This window comes from Grampus griseus (assembly GCF_964374135.1).
Source record: "Grampus griseus genome assembly, chromosome: 1".
In the NCBI taxonomy this organism is placed as follows: domain Eukaryota; kingdom Metazoa; phylum Chordata; class Mammalia; order Artiodactyla; family Delphinidae; genus Grampus; species Grampus griseus.
Window position 1 is genome coordinate 168,863,768 of NC_139017.1, and position 17,124 is coordinate 168,880,891.

The 17,124-nt window shown below is 53.0% G+C and overlaps 1 protein-coding gene across 3 annotated transcripts in view; it reads left to right on the forward strand.

The window, feature by feature from the left end:
• UBR4 (ubiquitin protein ligase E3 component n-recognin 4) overlaps window positions 1-17,124 on the forward strand; it is a gene marked incomplete at its 5' end in the record, with an annotated part of 127,807 nt that overhangs the window by 109,042 nt on the left and 1,641 nt on the right. For all 3 annotated transcript variants that reach the window (XM_082680317.1, XM_082680318.1, XM_082680319.1), the window contains 9 exons: window positions 48-147; window positions 4,144-4,362; window positions 5,269-5,382; window positions 6,317-6,459; window positions 6,923-7,048; window positions 8,139-8,333; window positions 10,528-10,752; window positions 13,969-14,059; window positions 14,756-14,918. In XM_082680317.1, coding sequence (XP_082536443.1) covers window positions 48-147; window positions 4,144-4,362; window positions 5,269-5,382; window positions 6,317-6,459; window positions 6,923-7,048; window positions 8,139-8,333; window positions 10,528-10,752; window positions 13,969-14,059; window positions 14,756-14,918 — 1,376 coding nt within the window. The remainder of the gene's footprint in view (window positions 1-47; window positions 148-4,143; window positions 4,363-5,268; window positions 5,383-6,316; window positions 6,460-6,922; window positions 7,049-8,138; window positions 8,334-10,527; window positions 10,753-13,968; window positions 14,060-14,755; window positions 14,919-17,124) is intronic.

Genomic DNA, 17,124 nt, shown 5'->3' on the forward strand with positions numbered 1-17,124 from the left:
GGCCTTTGCTTCTCTGGCCTGCTCATAAGCCTCTCTCTGCTTTGCAGTTTGGATGCGGACATCTGGAAAAAGTTTTTGTCTCGCCCAGCCCTGCCGTTTATCTTGAGACTTCTTCGGGGGCTGGCCATCCAGCACCCTGCCACCCAGGTGAGTAACTAGCATGCAGCACGGGCCTTATTCTGGAGCAGGACACGTCATGGGAGGGAACCACACCCTCTCTCCTCATCTGCCACGACTGAGTGAAGGTAACCACCTTGATTAGCCTTGAGATGGGAGTTGCCCTAATATATAGGACTCCCAGATTAGAAGGACTCTCAGAAGTCATCTGGTTCATCTCTCTGTGTGCAGACAGGACTAAGTTCATTTGTGATTTCCTCATTCAACTCATTCTTATGTGGGGCTTCTTTATCTCACGGCTTAGCTGAGCAGCAGTTGTGAGGGTGTGGCTGGCCAGAGGGTAAAAAGAGTTTCGATTTCTGGCTGTAGTCCCTGGGACATTTGTAATGCCATCACTACCATTTTCTGCTCTGCCCCAGGCAGCCAAAAACTTGGTTCTCAGGGAGGCCCAACCCTGTCCGCTGGGTTGCTCCTTCCTGATAGTCACTGGGCTGAGCTATCTGTTACTCTCACAAACCCTAATTGGCCCAGACAGGTGGCCAGTCTGGATTTGTTTTTTTTTAATTAAACTTTTTATTTTGAGATTATTGTAGATTTACGCGCAGTTGTTAAGAAATAATACAGAGACGTCGTGCGTACCCATTACTTAGTTTCTTTCAGTGGGAACGCCTTGCAAAACTATAGGAAATTTATCACAGCCAGGATATTGACATCCATGCAGTCAAGATTCGGAACCGTTTCCTTGCCGCAGGGATCCCTCTTCTTGTCCTATTTGTTTGTTTGTTTGTTTGTTTATTTAGGCTGTGTTGGGTCTTTGTTGCTGTGCAAGGGCTTTCTCTAGTTGCAGCGAGTGGGGCTACTCTTTGTTGCGGTGCGTGGGCTTCTCATTGCAGTGGCTTCTCTTGTTGCGGACCATAGGCTCTAGGCGTACAGGCTTCAGTAGTTGCGGTGCGTGAGCTCAGTAGTTGTGGCTCGCGGCCTCTAGAGCGCAGGCTCAGTAGTTGTGGTGCACAGGCTTAGTTGCTCCGCGGCGTGTGGGATCTTCCCAGACCAGGGCTTGAACCCGTGTCCCCTGCGTTGGCAGGCGGATCCTTAACCACTGTGCCACCAGGGAAGTCCCTATCCTTTTATAGCCGCATCCACCTGCCCTGGCAACCACTGATCTTCTCCATCTCTGTAATTTTGTCCTGTCAAGAATGTTGTATACTAAATGGAATCATAAAGCATGTAACCTTTGGGGATTGGCTTTGTTCACTCGGCATAATTTTTTGGCGGTTTGTCCTGGTTGTTGTGTATATTCGTCGTTTGTTCCTTCTTACTGCTGAGTAGTGTCCATGGCGGGGGTGCACCGTGACCCGTTTAACCATCACCCATTAAAGGGTGTCTGGGTTGTTGCCATTTTGAGGCTGCTATGAATAAAGTGGCTGTGAATGTTCACGTGCAGGTATTTGTGTGAATAAGTTTCCATTTCTTTGGGGTAAATGCCCAAGACTGCAGTTACTGGCTTGTGTAGTAGTTGCATTATTTTGTTTTACAAGAAGCTGCCAAACTGTTTTCTAGAGGCTGCACCGCTTCACATTCCCATCGGCAGGGTGCGGGCGGTCCGCTTTATCCGCATCCTCGCCAGCATTTGGTGGTGCGTCAGCCGTGCTGATAGACGTAGAGTGATGGTTTCAGAGTGGTTTTAATTTGTTTTCTCTGATGGATAATGACACTCACTGCACATCTTTTCATGTCTTTCATCTGTCTGTCTGCTTCAGTGAAATGTATGTCCATATTTTTGGCCCATTTTCTAGTAGTAGTGTTTGTGTTTTCAGTGCTGAGTTTTGAGAGTCCTCAGGGCTGCATTTTTTGGTGGTTGTTTAGAGCTGTCTATCTTGAGTATAGTTCCACATTCTCATTTAGTGATCTGTTCTGATAACTCACTCCAAAAATGTGGTTAATTGGCTACAGTAAAGGTTCTTCCATATGCCTCACTCAAATAACTATAGTGCTCAACTTTTGTTCAGTTCAGTGGAAATAGTGATAATTATTACACCTTACGGATAATTCTTCCTACGTAAGAGTTTTTCACTTATTTTTTTTTCCCCTATCCTTGTAACATCTTTATTTTGAATGTGGGTAAGTCAAGGGACGGAATTGTCATTTGGCCAGTGGCAACACATTGACCTGAGAACTCAGGTCAGTGGATTCCAAGCTTATTCTTAGTTACTAAATTGAATTCTTTTTTAAAAACAAGGCTTCGTCTAGTTAGATACTTGGCATTCATACTTCTGACCATTCACTTCTCTTTTAGCACGTATTTATGTAGTGCCTGTCGTGTACCTGTGCTGCGCTAGGTTGAGGCAACGTTGGCAGATGAGACAGTCACAGCTCCCTCTGGGAGCTTACTGTCTGGTGGAAGATAGAGCCGAGGACATAGTGATAACAGAGCTGGGGGTAAATGCAGTGTGGAAGGGGTCAAAGGGAAGGGGATTTCTAAGAGGAGAATAGGGCGCCCGCAGAGGTTCAGAGGTGAGAGAGCTTAAAGCATTCCAGGAATTGAAAGCAGTTGCATTGGAGGTGAGACGTGGCAAGAGCCGGCACTGGAGATGTAAGCGCGGGTCCACATCACATGCCCCACGGAGAAGAGTGTGGATTGTCTCCTGAGGGTAGTGCGCCTGGCCGTACCCTAGAGGACGAATTGGATGGAGGTGACAAGGGAGGTGGGAAGAACAGTTGGCAGGCTTTTATTGTGATCTAGGTGAGAGGCCATGGCGGCTGAACTCCAGTTAGTGAGGTGGACAGTGAATGGATTCGACAGAGATCTGGGAGGTGGAATAAAGGGGACTTGGAGATTGATTGCACGTCGGCAGTGAAGAAGCTGGGTGAATCAAGAACTCCGTTCCGTATCTGGACTGAGTGACAGGAGTGGTGATGCCATTGAAAGAGATGGGGAACTAGGAGGTTTGGGAGTGAGTGAGGGGGAGGAGAGTCTGTGATGTTAGATTATTAGTGTGTGCTCTGTCCTCCTAACTAGAGTGTAAGCCTCAGGTGGGTAGGAGCTTCACGTGTGTGCACACACGTGCACACAGTACACAGCCCGAATGTTAAGTCTAGGGGACCCGTGGAGTATTCAGTAGGCAGTTGAACTACGAGTTCAGCGTTGAGGAGCATGAGACAAGAGACAGCCTGTCATTTCGCTGAGGTTGAAGTGGACGCGTACCTGCTGGGAAAATAGATCTGTGAGCTAGTGAGTGACCTGAGTGGAGTGCTGAGCTTTCACATTGCAAGTTGGCTTTGTTGTTGTCGGTTTATTGTCAGCTGTGTGGTAACTGGCATCAGCTCACCAGTGATGGGGTGGTGCGGATTTCGCAGTGAGCTCCCCTGGAGAGCTTTTGCGGATTTCCCCTGCCTTCAGTGTTGTGACGTTCTCCCACCCCTGTGGATAGTGTGGTGCTGTCGTGTAGCAGCTGCCGGCATTTTTAAGCACAGGAGGTTTTTGTTTACATCTATTTCTTTCTAAGTTTTTTCTTATCCCCACTCCCACGTGTAGTTGTACATCTGGAATCCCTAGGTCGAGAAAACTGCTGTGCTCCTGGGTTTGGTGGACGCGGATGAAGAGCTCAGCACAGCCCCCGTGAACATCAAGGGCCTTCTTTGCTTGGTGTGGTTGCTGAGTTCACCACTGAGGCCTCATCAGGGGCTGCTTCTCCAGGGACTCTTATCTGAGCCCCTCTCACTTTCACCGTGCTGAGCACTTTACGTATGGCATCTGATTTAATCCTCATGGCGGCCCTGGCCTGCCCCCATTTTATAGACAGGGTTATGGAGACTGAAGAGCGTGGTGACTAGTCAGTCAGAGGTTGGTGGCAGAGCCTAACCTCCTCCATTTGTCCGAATCTCTTGAAGTGTAAAATCAGAGAATCTGATTGAAACCAAGCAGATGACATGAGATTGTGCACAGTTTTTAAACCTTTAAGCTCCTGAGAAGAACACTTGTTTACATAATTGGAGGCCTTCATCTCTTTGGTCCCTTCTTGACAGGTTCTGATCGGAACCGACTCCATTACAAACCTGCATAAACTGGAGCAGGTGTCCAGCGATGAGGGCATTGGGACCCTGGCAGAGAACCTGCTGGAGGCGCTGCGGGAACACCCTGACGTAAACAAGAAGATAGACGCAGCCCGCAGGGAGACCCGGGCCGAGAAGAAGCGCATGGCCATGGCCATGAGGCAGAAGGCTCTGGGCACGCTGGGCATGACGGTACAGCCACGCCCGGGTCCCCGCATTCTTGCCTACCCTGTGGCGCAGTCATTTGTGCTCTGGGGTTTCAGAGCTGGGGCTGGGGATGGTGAAGGCTGTGGGCAGGGGGTCGGTGTACTGGGCACGGCGCTAGGTGCTTCACCTTCTTTCATCTTCCCGACAGCCCTTAGATGTGTGACTATCATCGTTCTATACGGATGAGGCTCAGAGGTTAAATGACTTAACGAGTTCGCAGAAGCATTAAAAATGGTGATAATCATTGTTTATCAAGGATTTACTATATGCCAGGCACTGTGCTTAGGCAGCCTCCTTGTAAGATTGTATTTAAGCCCTCGTGTGCTTTTCTGAGAGGTTGATTTTACACCCATTTTTCAGATGAACTAATTGAAGCTAAGAGGTGAAGTAAATCAGCAAGGCACATAACTAACAAGTGGCTGACAGGCGTTTGAACCTGGGTCTGTTCGACAAGAAGGGCTCTGTGCTCTTCTGTCCTACCTTGGAGGAGGCAGAGGTCCTGTGAGGGCCTTCTCCAGACCAGCGAACTTGAGTGTCGGCAGTTTTAAAACTCCCATGGGAACAGTAAATGACTCATGCTGCAGCGGCCCTTGTCAGCCGAGAGTCGGTCTTGCTGGCGCAAAGAAAGGGGGCTTCTTTGTTGGCAAGTGGCAACTTGCCAGGGCTCTAGCTGGATGGTTTCCTCTGCTTCAGTGGTTCCTGTAGGAAGAGAATAGCAGGAGAATCTGGGTCTTTACCCTCATTAGAAGCCAACTAAAGAGATTTCCTTTCAGTGCAGCAGTCCTTTTCATGTATGTGGAAGGTCAACCCTGTGCCTGCGTGTCCCCAAGCTGCAGTGGGAGGGTGCGTGGAAATTCCTGTCTGACGTGCCACCTGGGGTTCCCCTTACAGACCAATGAGAAGGGCCAGGTCGTGACCAAGACAGCGCTCCTGAAGCAGATGGAGGAGCTGATCGAGGAGCCGGGCCTCACATGCTGCATCTGCAGGGAGGGGTACAAGTTCCAGGTGCGGTCAGTCCCAAGCCCCGGTGGCCTCCCTCGCCTGAGGCCTTTTTGTTCTTAGGCCAGAGTCAAGGCTCGTATCTTAGGGCCAGCTGTCCTCTCTAAAGGTGGGAAGGCAGACTGATCTGAACGGTAGTCTTCATCGTCATCAACAGCTACCACTCACTGGGTCCCTTCTGTGTGCCAGGCCCTGTGCCCAGAGCCTTTATGTAAACTGGGTAATTTTATCTTTAAACCTGTAAAAAGCCCTAATTTATGGATGAGAAAACAAAGTTCATGTAGCAGAGCCAGAGTTCTAGCCCAGGCTTTTCTGACTTCAGACCTGGGGCTTTTAAAAACACATCATGCTGCTTCCATATTCAGATAACCTGGGGAGAAGGTCAGGACCTTGGCTTTCTGGGCTCCACCTAACTCGATTTAACACCCAAAGGAGCACAACAGCAAGTGACCAGTTTGCTCCCCTAAAGGCCTAAAAGTCATCCCTCTTCCTCTCCAGCTTGAATGTATTACTTAGCGCCCAAGCCTGTCGAAGGGGCACTACCCTGGGCCACGAGCCCTGTAAGTCCTGCTGTGACACAGGCTCCTTGGAGCTTTCTGGTCAGTTTTGAAAAACAAGTGACTTAACAAGAAGGCACTTTATTCTTCATTTTCAGATAAAAGAAGCAAAAAGGAAGGGACCGTTCAGGCTCGCATTTCTGCCCTTCTGTCTCGCAGCATCCACTTTATTTCAGTTGCTCCCCACAACCCTCATTTCACTGGGGCTCTGCCCAGCCAAGTGCTTAACCAGGAGACTGAGGGGCTCACCATCACCCCCTTTCCTGAATGCATCCCTTCCTAGGATCGTAGACCCTCGGGGCCCCTCTGCTCTGCTTCACCTCCTTTCACAGCCTGCCTTGGAGCTTCACCTCTCCTCCTTTTTATGTTATCTGTCTTTGCAGCCCACCAAGGTCCTGGGCATTTATACCTTCACCAAGCGGGTAGCCTTAGAGGAGATGGAGAACAAGCCCCGGAAGCAGCAGGGCTACAGCACCGTGTCCCACTTCAACATCGTGCACTACGATTGCCACCTGGCTGCCGTCAGGTGGGCCTGGTTCTTGCGGAGTGGCTCCTTCACTAGGCCTCCCCTTGCATGTGCTTCAGTACTAGCCCTGTGTGACTTCAGGGGAGCGGGCAGCTCGCCAGAGGCCCTGGACTGGGAGGGGGTGGGACTGCCATCCCTGAGGCTTTAATTCTCTTCCTTAGGCTCTGCAAAGTATGGTGTCCTACCTTCAGCCATACAGGCCCAAGTGCCATTCCTGCCATATAATCTGGAAAAGATACTTGGCTTTTGGGCCAAGGCTGGTGAGAGCAGCCTTGCTTACTAGAGGCGGTGAAGCTGGCATTTACCATCGTGCTTACAAACGGCTGCTCCTCTCTGTAGAGTCAGGCACACGGGCCAGCACTTCCTTAGTGTCTGCAAACCCTCCTCCACCCCTATGCGCCCAGGTGCCTGGTTGCCAGATTAATTCCAGCAGTCACTTGTCCCTGCTCTCCTCCCAATCCAGGCTGGCTCGAGGCCGGGAAGAGTGGGAAAGTGCCGCCCTTCAGAACGCCAACACTAAGTGCAACGGTCTCCTTCCCGTCTGGGGGCCCCATGTCCCTGAGTCAGCTTTTGCCACCTGTCTGGCAAGGTGAGTGTGGAGCATCTTGCATGGTAGAAAAGAGAGGATTCCCAGGAGATGGGGGAAGATCAGCTGTCAGCCCCGGCCCCGGGGAAGCCATCTCCTGTCACCTTCATCAGGAATCTGTGTCTGTCTTTGCTTCCTGACAGAGGAGCCCATCCGGAAGAGAGGGGACTCTGTTGGGAGAAGCCAGCACCCTCAGCGTCTGGGGCCCCAGGTGGAATCTCTGGTTATCTGCTACCTCTCCTCCTTTGCTGATCTTAGGACACAAAACACAGGACCCCTGACTTGGTCCTTGAGGCCAAAATTTCTCAGAGTTCACTTCTATTTCTCTGAGGTTTAAATAATGAAAATAGCTTGATGGCGTGGGGAACGTCGGGCTCCTTTCAAAGCCTCCCTTGTCCTAAGATCCAGAGTAGAGTAGCGAAACCTTCTGTGAGGTCCTCATCTCTTGCAGATGCCTTGTGCAGTGGTGCCCCACTCCAAGTCCTGTTGTAAAGCTCGGGGATGAAAAGATACTTACCATAAACCAGGCACTTGGCAGTAATAATGATGAAAGTCATGTTGGGCAGCATGTGGAACTGCTTACCGAGTGTTGTTATTATACACGTTCTACAGATGAAGAGACTGAGGCACAGACTTACTCAGGGGCAGAGTCCAGGTGGTTGGTGATGTACATTGACATAGGAAGACCTTTTATTTGGAGGTTGAGGAGATGATTCTTATGGATGGATCACCTTTCAGTCAGAATGAATAAGTTCTACATTTCTTCTCTCAAAATGCACTTCCAGATGTGGTCACATTATGTCCTATGACATTAGTCCATCAAGAAATGCACCCCCTGCTCCCCCCCCCCCCGCCCCCAAACCGGCACGTTCTCCTCAAAGCTTGGAGAGCATCGTGTTCAGTCACAGCAGAAACAAAAGTGTGCTCTGCTCTTGTCTTCCCCCGAGCCCAGCCCTTGTCCTTGACTCCCCCTTTCATTCTCGATCCGTCTGTGTAACCTTCACAGCCATCAGGCCGAGGGGGGCTCTGCCTTCCCAGCTGGGTCTTCACCAGGGAGCTTGCTTCCGCTTCACCACCTGTTCTCTTCTCCCAGGCACAATACTTACCTCCAGGAGTGCACGGGCCAGCGGGAGCCCACGTACCAGCTCAACATCCACGACACCAAGCTGCTGTTCCTGCGCTTCGCCATGGAGCAGTCCTTCAGCGCGGACACTGGAGGGGGCGGCCGGGAGAGCAACATCCACCTGATCCCGTACATCATCCACACCGTGCTTTACGTCCTGAACACGTCAGTACCGCGCGCCTCGGGTTCCTCTGCCCGACAAGCTCTCCCGGCTTGTCTGTAGCCGCTCTAGTTAGCTCTAGAACGAATGAATGGCCCCAGGCAGCCTTTACCGAAGTAGGAGTGTTCATCTGCGCCTCTTTGGAATCACACAGAATAAAGAGTACGGTGGCTTCCTTTTCCAAAACTGTCTCATCTACCAGCACGGGCAGCCAAGGGCTGCCTCCTTGGACTGACCTTCAGCCGAGAGGGGAGCAGGAAGTGGGAGAGGCCAGATCATCGAAGCTTCTACTTCAGTGTAGCTGCTACTTGCAAGACTATTCCCTTGGATGGGGGGGGCCATGGGTCACTGTCAAAGGCACACAGGCTGTTCCAGGTGAGCGTTTCACAGCTGGAGGATGTGGCAGGACCAAGGGCCTGGACTTGCTATCCCTGTCTCTTCAGTGAGTGAGGCTTCTGGCAGCTGTGAGTGGGGAGGTGTTGTTGAAGATTATTTGGGAAAGTCAGCTGAGAAGGAAGGTAGCCCAGAAAAAAAACAGGCCTGTGCTTCAGGCCTGAGCAGTGCTGATCGCTGGTGTCCGTGGGGCCTTTGACAGAGCCGTTGCCTCTTTTTGGCAGCAGTGGGGTGGAGGGGGCCGCCCCAGTCTCCGGGGAGCAAAGCAGACCCAGAGAGGCCGCATGATTTGTCTAGCAGAACAGAGCTGGTGGCTTCCGATGTCACTGTGTCTTTGAAATGCCAGACGCTCGTAACTCATGCTTAGTTTCCTTAGTTGGGGAGGGAGCGGGCTGTGTCCTGATGGTCTCGCTCAGTTAGAGGCCAAGCCGGAAGCTGCACGAAGAGGCACTGTTTCCCGCCACAGCCTGCTTCCCTCGCTGGTTCACGCTGGTGTGAGCTTGGTCACGGTGGGCGTGGGGGAGCGGGGGGCTGGTTGAGCAGGGATTGCTGCCTTTGGTGGGACGTTTGTATATGAAGGCGAGTGTGTCACACACAGCGCGAGCCAGCGCAGAGTGGAGCGGGTCGTGCGATGGCACAAAGCTTCTGATTTCCAATTCTGGACACTCCAGTCTAGTGTAGCCGCCTGTTCCATCTGTGTTCATCCATGGGGCAGAAGGGTGCCTGGTGTCCCCGTACCATCCCCCCTGCTTTCCCACAGTCCAGTGCCTGGCAGTGCCATGTGCAGACCTGGTAACTTTGATTCAGCTGCTACTAGTGTTGTGTTTTTATTTCCAGGGAACTAGGATGGGGCGTCAAGCACTCTTGGCCTGAGAGCACCATCCAGGTCGTGAGGAGAGAGTGTAGCCAGAAATACGTGATAAGGAAGTGGTCTCTCAGTGCCCGTAGTGACCTGTTGAAGCTTCATTGCAGGTGGAGAGTCCACGCTGGGAGAGCTCTGGAGCCAGATTGCCTGGGTCAGAGCCCAGTTCCTTCACTCGCCACTGTGTGGCTTTGGGCAGAATATTTACTCTCTCTGTGCTGTAGTTTCCCCTTCTGTAACGTTGGGAGAGTACCCGTCTCATCGGGTTATCGTGAGGATTAAATGAGATAATCCACGGAAAGCTCTTAGAAGGGGCTTGGCGTTAAAGTTGATGATTACCATTGTTGCTGCAGTTCAGGCAAAAGCGAGAACGAGAAGCAGTGCTTGCCGGGAGGAATCTGTTCTAATGGAGGAGAGAGGACACAGACACATAAAAGAACACACCACGATAGCCTAGGAAGGGCACCGGCTGCAAATGCCGTGTGAACAGTTAGCTGTACCGAGACTCGTGGAGTCGGGGAGTGTGGGCTGTGGGCTCAGAGACTCTGGGTTTGCTGACTGGTTTGGTGACTTTGGTTGTGTCACTTCACTCCCCGGGCCTTCAGATACCCTGGTAAAGAGGTGCCGGCTGTCACCTTCCAGAGTTGTCAGGACACGTGGATGGCGGAGTGTTTGTGAATGTGCCGGACACGCGCAATTGGAATTGTGCGGAGCTGGGCCGGGGGGTGGGGGGCGAGGAAGATGCCCCCGAGAAGGACTGGGGCGGGGCTGGGAGTGCCCCGCTTGGAGAGGAGGCGGGAGGGGCGGTGGAGGACGGGTGGGGGGTTCCGTGAGCCGAGCGCTCAGGAAACGTAAAAGAAGACGGGAGATTGAGCAAGCCTCCTCCCCTCTTGCTGCTCGTGCCCTGCTTCTGCCCTGGTTTCATGGTGCTCCTTTTGTTCCAGAACCCGAGCAACTTCCCGAGAGGAGAAGAACCTCCAGGGCTTTCTGGAGCAGCCCAAGGAGAAGTGGGTGGAGAGTGCCTTTGAAGTGGACGGGCCCCACTACTTCACTGTCCTGGCCCTCCACGTCCTGCCCCCCGAGAAGTGGCGAGCCATACGCGTGGAAATCCTGCGGCGGCTGCTGGTGACCTCTCAGGCCCGGGCAGTGGCTCCGGGGGGAGCCAGCAGGTCAGTGCTCGCTTCGGGAGGTGCCTGCTTCAGGGGGCCGTCTCCTGGGCCGCCCGTCGCCCGGACTCTGTAGCCGCTGTGGGTGAGAGCTGCCCGCGGCGCGCAGGTGCTGAGTGGAGGCGCCTCGCTTGACTCGGCAATGGAGCCTGAGCCTTCCCGGCCGGTCACACCAAGAGTCGAGGCCTGACGCCGCTGGGTGCCTGCCCCTCTGGGTCAGCTCTTCAGGCACTAGAAGTGTGGGGCCAGGCTTAGCCCTGGGAAGTGTCCTCAGAGAGGAAGCCAGCCAGGCACAGGGTGAGACTTCTCAGGAGAAGGGTTAGGGTCGGCAGGCAGTTGAGACAGGTAGCCAGGTGTTCCGAATCTTGCTGGTCTGCGCATAAACTAGCAAAGCTTCCTGGGGGCTGTGCTCGGGGATGTTCTTTTCTGGTATTAAAAGCTCCTCATCTCCCTCCTTGGTCACATTCCTATCCCGTCTGCTCCCACGTTCCACGAGCCTTCTTTCTTTCTCTGCTGTTGGTGTGGACACCTCCCTAAGAAGGAAGGCATTTCAGGAAGGAAGTGGTCTTTGTTTTCATGACCCCGTGCTGTGATTTGGGTCAGCTGGGAGGTGTCTTGAGGCAAACAACTGCAGACAACAACAGCGAGAAGCCCTTTGCGACGAGTGCACAGATTGCGCCACCCCGAGGGGACTCCTTGGCGCTACTCTTGGCCCGTCGTGGCCCCGAGCAGCCTGCCCTCCCTGGGCTACAGAGTAGGCTAAGAGTTGTCAGCTTGCTTCTGCCCTTGAGGGAAACCTGCTTCATTCTGGGAAGGTCTGTCCTCCTGTGTCTGCTTTCGCTAGCATCCGAGGGGACATTTCCAACAGGGGTGCAGGGAGGAGCTTTTAGGCCCCTGATGATGACAGACCAAGTGGAAGCAGCCTTGGCCTGAATTTGCACACCTGGTGTCTCCACCTCCATCAGCTCTGATTTATCAAGTCGCTAGTGGTAGGCACCTCGTGGCCCGGGGAGACCAGGTTGGAGCTCTGCTGTTGGGTCCAGCCAGTGCCAGCCTCTGTGTAGAGCAGGAGGGGGCCGGTCTTGTTAGATTCCTACCTAGCCCCTGCCCCTATTCCAAACATAGCACTTTCCAGTGTTAACCAAGAGTCTAAAGCATTAATAGTTAACTAGCTGCTGGGAGTCAAAGGTTAGATCTGGAAGATACTAAGCTGTTGATAAGCCAGGCTCGGCCTGTATCCATAGCACGCAAAGTAGCTATTCACTGGGCACAGGCTCTCGGTGGCAGGTGTGAAATCTGAACCCACAGGAGCTGTGTTGCTTTCAATTAGGAGACTGGAATTCATTACTGTCCCAGGCAGTTAAGGAAAAGCTGATTTGGTCACGGCTTAATTAGGAAATCCAGTGTGAGCTGCACTCATGAGTTGCCATTTCCTCTGTAGCAGTTTAGTCACCTTTACTAATTAACCTGAAATAATTAAGTTGGGCAGGGCCACTCCAGATTCGTGCCACCAATGCGAAAGAGCTGCAAGAAGGAGCGGCCCTGGCGGGGTGTCAGGGTGTGAGCAGGGTGCCCGGGAAGCAGGGTGGCAGAGTGCTGGCCATCAGCACGGTGTGGGACACCCTGCAAGGAGGGACATTTAGAGGGTGACCTCCTGGTGGTTGGGGCAGTGCCACTGGCAGCAGGCTTTGTCCTCAGCCCATTATGGGGTGGGGGGCCGCAGCAGGTACACAAAAATCTAGGAGTCCGCACAAGAGAAGTTGCTCTCTTCTGCGGGTTTTACGTTCAGGAAAAAAGATTCTTCTGCCAGGAACTTGCAAGTATTTAAGCCTGGGACTTTACTAGGCTTCCGTCAGAGCCTTTTCTGTTTCCTTGTCTGCCAGCGCACAGAGTTGCAGAGAAAGAATTCTCATCGTCGTCCACAGGCCCACCTCGCAGTAGTTTTCCCTTTCGGCTGCAGCATCCTCATGCGTGGCGGTCGGGGAGGAGGTGGGCGCTTTGGAGATGTTGGGGGGAGGGAGGGTACAGGTAGCATACCTTAGCGAACAGAATTGTCTCATTTTATTATTTTCCTTTACTTTGGTTAATAACTTAAACATTGACTGAGTGTAGGTGTGGTTGGCCTGTCTCATGCTAGGTAGTCCATTCACCTGAGGCCCATGCAGTGTAGTTTTAGCTTCTAGATGAATAACATCTACGCTTGTCTGATGTTTATGATTCTAGCGTATATAAACACATGGTGCGTGCATGTACACACATTTTCATACTAAGTTCTGGTGCCTTTGGTGTGGGCTCTGTTCCAGGGTGGAGAGTCTCCATGACAAGGGTTTATCTAGCCTGTACTTACTACAGGTATGAAGGCAGTTTGCAGACAAAACCTCTCCTAGATCTTGGGCTGTAGAAACCAAGTCCTAGCACCGGCACTTCACTCACCGTGCAGAGTGGGTGCTGGTCGTTCTGTACTTCATGGTGGCTCTACCTGCTGAGAAGGCGGTGGACGCTGTTGGCAGTGACGGCCCTCTGTGTTCCGAGGGCTTGGCTGCTCTCTAATCCCAGACTGCGTCACTGGATTAAGTAGCAGCGATGCTGGTTAGAAACGAAGGGGTGCGGTGAGCTCTGGGATTAGCCCGGGATTTCGGAGGTGTTGGGCCGGCTGTGGCTCGCATCCGAGACGTCACTGTTGTCCGACGCCAGGTGTCCACCAGCTTGCTGGTTTTAACATGGCACGCGGTTGGCAGATTACTGTGTGAGACTGCTTTAGGTGCGCTGGCTGCTGGTAAAAACTCTCCAAGAGGGAGTGTGAAGACTGAAGTAGAACCTTGTTTCCTCCTGCATTTATTAGGTCCCGTCAAGTCCGAGAGCGCGTGTGGGGGCTAAACACAGGGAAACACGGGACTCTGTGGCGACTCTTTAAGGCAGTAGCCTTTTGGCTGCCGTGTTGCAACTTACGTCTCCCTCTTTCCCATTTTCCCTGGCTTAGCAGAGTCGCTACTAAAGATGACTGTGTCACGCAGCGTCTTGTGGTGAATAAACCTCTGGGTCCCAGGGCTTCAGAAGCTCTGACCCGTGGCCGTGTTCCTCTGAGAAGATGGCAAGTGGCTGGAGCTGAGTGATGCTCAGTGCCCGTGACTCTTCCCCTGCTCCCAGAATGCTTGGCTCTGTCCTTGGGAGTATCCTCCCGGGGTCTTCACGGACATGGGATTTGGTTTTATTTTCCAGGCTGACAGACAAGGCGGTGAAGGACTACTCTGCTTATCGCTCTTCCCTTCTCTTTTGGGCCCTCGTTGATCTCATTTATAACATGTTTAAGGTAAGGAGGCCGCTGGGAGCGTGGCCGGGTTTGGCAGGGGCGTAGACGTCTGTGCTTGTGGCTCTGACCCTGCCTCGGCAGCCGGCTCCTCCATCAGCCTCCCCCGAGAAACAGGCCGACCCGCCGTGGGGAGGGGTTTACCCTCTAGCTCCGACCCCTGCGTGTGTAGACTGCATTTGTAGCCATGACTGCTCCTGTGACCCGGTCTCAGGCTGCTGCAGACCCTCTTCTACAGGCCGCTCTCCCCCCGCTCCACCCCGAGTCACTCTCTGTTTGCTCTCGTCCCCTCTGTTTGGATCAACTCCGTTGCCCTGTGTGAGTGTAACTTATTCCAGCCCACTTTATAATAGGGACGCTCCTCTCAGCCTTGAGAGAATCAGAGGGTTTGGGGTGGTTCCTTTCATCATCTAAATGAAACAGCTGAATTAAAGCATGTTGACGAGTCCCTCTTCTTGGGGAAATGCTTGATGGTGGAGGGGATGGGGAGGAAAGAACGCATCGCCTCTCGAAGCTTGTAGGTTCATGTGACGTGTGCTTAGGAGAGAGGGGCTGTGAGAGGAATGAAGTGAAATTTTGTTGTTCCTGGAAGCAGAACACATCCTCCAGGGAAAAGTTGGATGTGTATGGGAGGGCCCTCTTCTTCCCTGCCTGACCTGAGCGACCCGCCCGGCCTGTGTGTCCTGTTGCTTCTCGTAGAAGGTGCCGACCAGCAACACGGAGGGTGGCTGGTCCTGCTCTCTGGCAGAGTACATCCGCCACAACGACATGCCCATCCACGAAGCTGCCGACAAGGCCCTGAAGGCCTTCCAGGAGGAGTTCATGCCAGTGGAGACCTTCTCAGAGTTCCTCGACGCCGCTGGTCAGTGTCAAGGTTTTTCATCTTTCACAGATCTTAGTGGGGCTGGCCATCGCTTTCATCTTCACACACAGGAAAAAACAGGCGAGAACCAGCCTGTGGGCCACCACCGAGGGGTCTGGGAGAGATGTGTACATACCAGGTCCCTGGTAACAAGATGCGGCCGTGACATGTGGCTCACTTCACCCCAGGTGCTGTGTTCTCATGCACGCACTTTCCCAGTCTGCAGGGCAGCCCTGTGTGAGGCGGAGCTGTGGTTATCCCCATTTACAGATGGGGTAACTGAGGCTTTGAAGGTTAAACAAATTCCCAGTGGGGCATAGCTGGAAAATCACTGGAGCCCCTTTTGGTTTCCTGGCTTCTTATGACAGTTCAGAGAACTAACATGGAGCTTACCCGTCTTCTCCTGCCTTTCGGGGACTGAGACATCTTATGTCACAGCTGCCCCCGGGGAGGTGTGGAAGATTTCAACTCTGATTCTTAAGATAAATAGTAAATATCAAAAGAGAGCAAAGAACGTCTCTGCTAGTAGGTGCTTTGAAGTGCTGTCACATGAGACATCCTCAGACAGTTCCTCATCCCCCAGCTGGTAAAAATGAAGTCATTGTGTTATACAACAAATTTGTCATCCTAATTGCAAACACATTAAAATTTGTTTGGATTTCATAACCAAGCATCAGGTGACAGCAGGGGGAGGTGACTTGGGCCAGTGCTGGGAAATCAACCCAGAATTAAAAGTGCCGTGCCCTCTGAGGGTGTGGGCACTGCAGTCCAGCCCCCCATCACCACCGTCCTTTCCAAGGTAGGCTCCCAGAGCCAAAGCAGGGGGGAGCCGCACCTGCCTGACTCTTCTGTGAGCTTGTTTCCTTTTCCCTGACGGCAATTTTGTCAAGTGTGAAGAGCAAGAAAAAATCTCCCCAGATCCCCCTATCAAGAGAAGGTCGCCACTAGCATTTTCTAGTCTGTCCTCTGGGCACTGAACCCTCAAACGTTCGGAGTGATGCTCAGTGTGAATTCCTCTTTCTTCCCGGATGGAGCTTCCCCAAAGCTCCAGGCCTTTCTTCCAGTTTGGCCGTTTGTTGCGGTGGCCTCAGTGGAAGCCATACTGGACGGGCCTTTGCTGGTCTGGTGCCTCCCCCGTTACCTGTCGGTCAGAGGTTGCCACCGCTCACCACAGTTCCTTTGTTAACTTCACTAGATGCTCCCATGGGTGTCTTTTCAGCCTAGACATTTTATCTTGGCTACACTCCTTGCTTTCTTCAAGAGGTGGCCCCAACTGAGAGCAGGTAGCCTGTGTGTCTGTGTCCTCAGGGCCCAGTGCCTTACCTGTCACCCAGGGGTCTGGTGAATGTCTACAAAGACTGTCAATATGAATGTCAAAGTTCGAGGAAGAGGAGGAAGAGGCAGGCAGGGGAAGGAAGGTATTCACCTCTGTTCAGGGCTTTGCATCAGCCCTGGAGCAGGGAAGAGCGGGGGCAGGTCAGGTGGGAGGCCTCTGCCGCCTTCCACTCGAGCCTAGGCGTTTACGGCATGGCTTTATTGCTTTGTTCAAACTGGTAGGAAATTTCAGAACATCCGACACACCCTACTCAAATGCAGGGACAAAAACACCTTCCAAACCAGCAAGAGCTGATGGGCGCCAGTCTTCCTGCATTAGCCCAGACTTCAGTTTGAGTGTTGCCCCGCCTCGGGGTTAACGACCCCGCATTGGTCAAGTGAGAGCCCTGCTTGTGAGGGAGGGATGGGCCGCAGGGGACCTGATGCTGATTGAGCGAGCACCTTCTGTGCCCTGGGCACTTTCACATAACTGGCCTCATCTAATCCCCAGGGTGATGTGACGAGGACTTGTCACTGTCCCCATTTGGCAGTGGAGGAAACGGAGCTCCTGAGCTCTGGCAGCTTGCCCCAGGCCCTGGACTAGGGGTTGGGTTCTTTCACCCTACCCTGTTCCTCCCAGCCCTCGAGGGCAGTGGAGTTAGCCTTTGTTTGGCCCCAGGTCCCTCTGAGAATCTGCTGAAGGCTGTAGACACTCTCTCCAGGGGACCCCCCCGCCCCCCCTCCATTGCGCACTGAGTTTCAGTGGACTTACAGGCCCCTGCAGGGTCCATGGACCCGGGTTTAGCACCTCCGCCCTGGGGAGATCGTGAGCTGGCCGCTGCCACTTTAAACGCCTTTAATCCTGCCGCAGCGCCAGGTGTCGGAGCCCAGC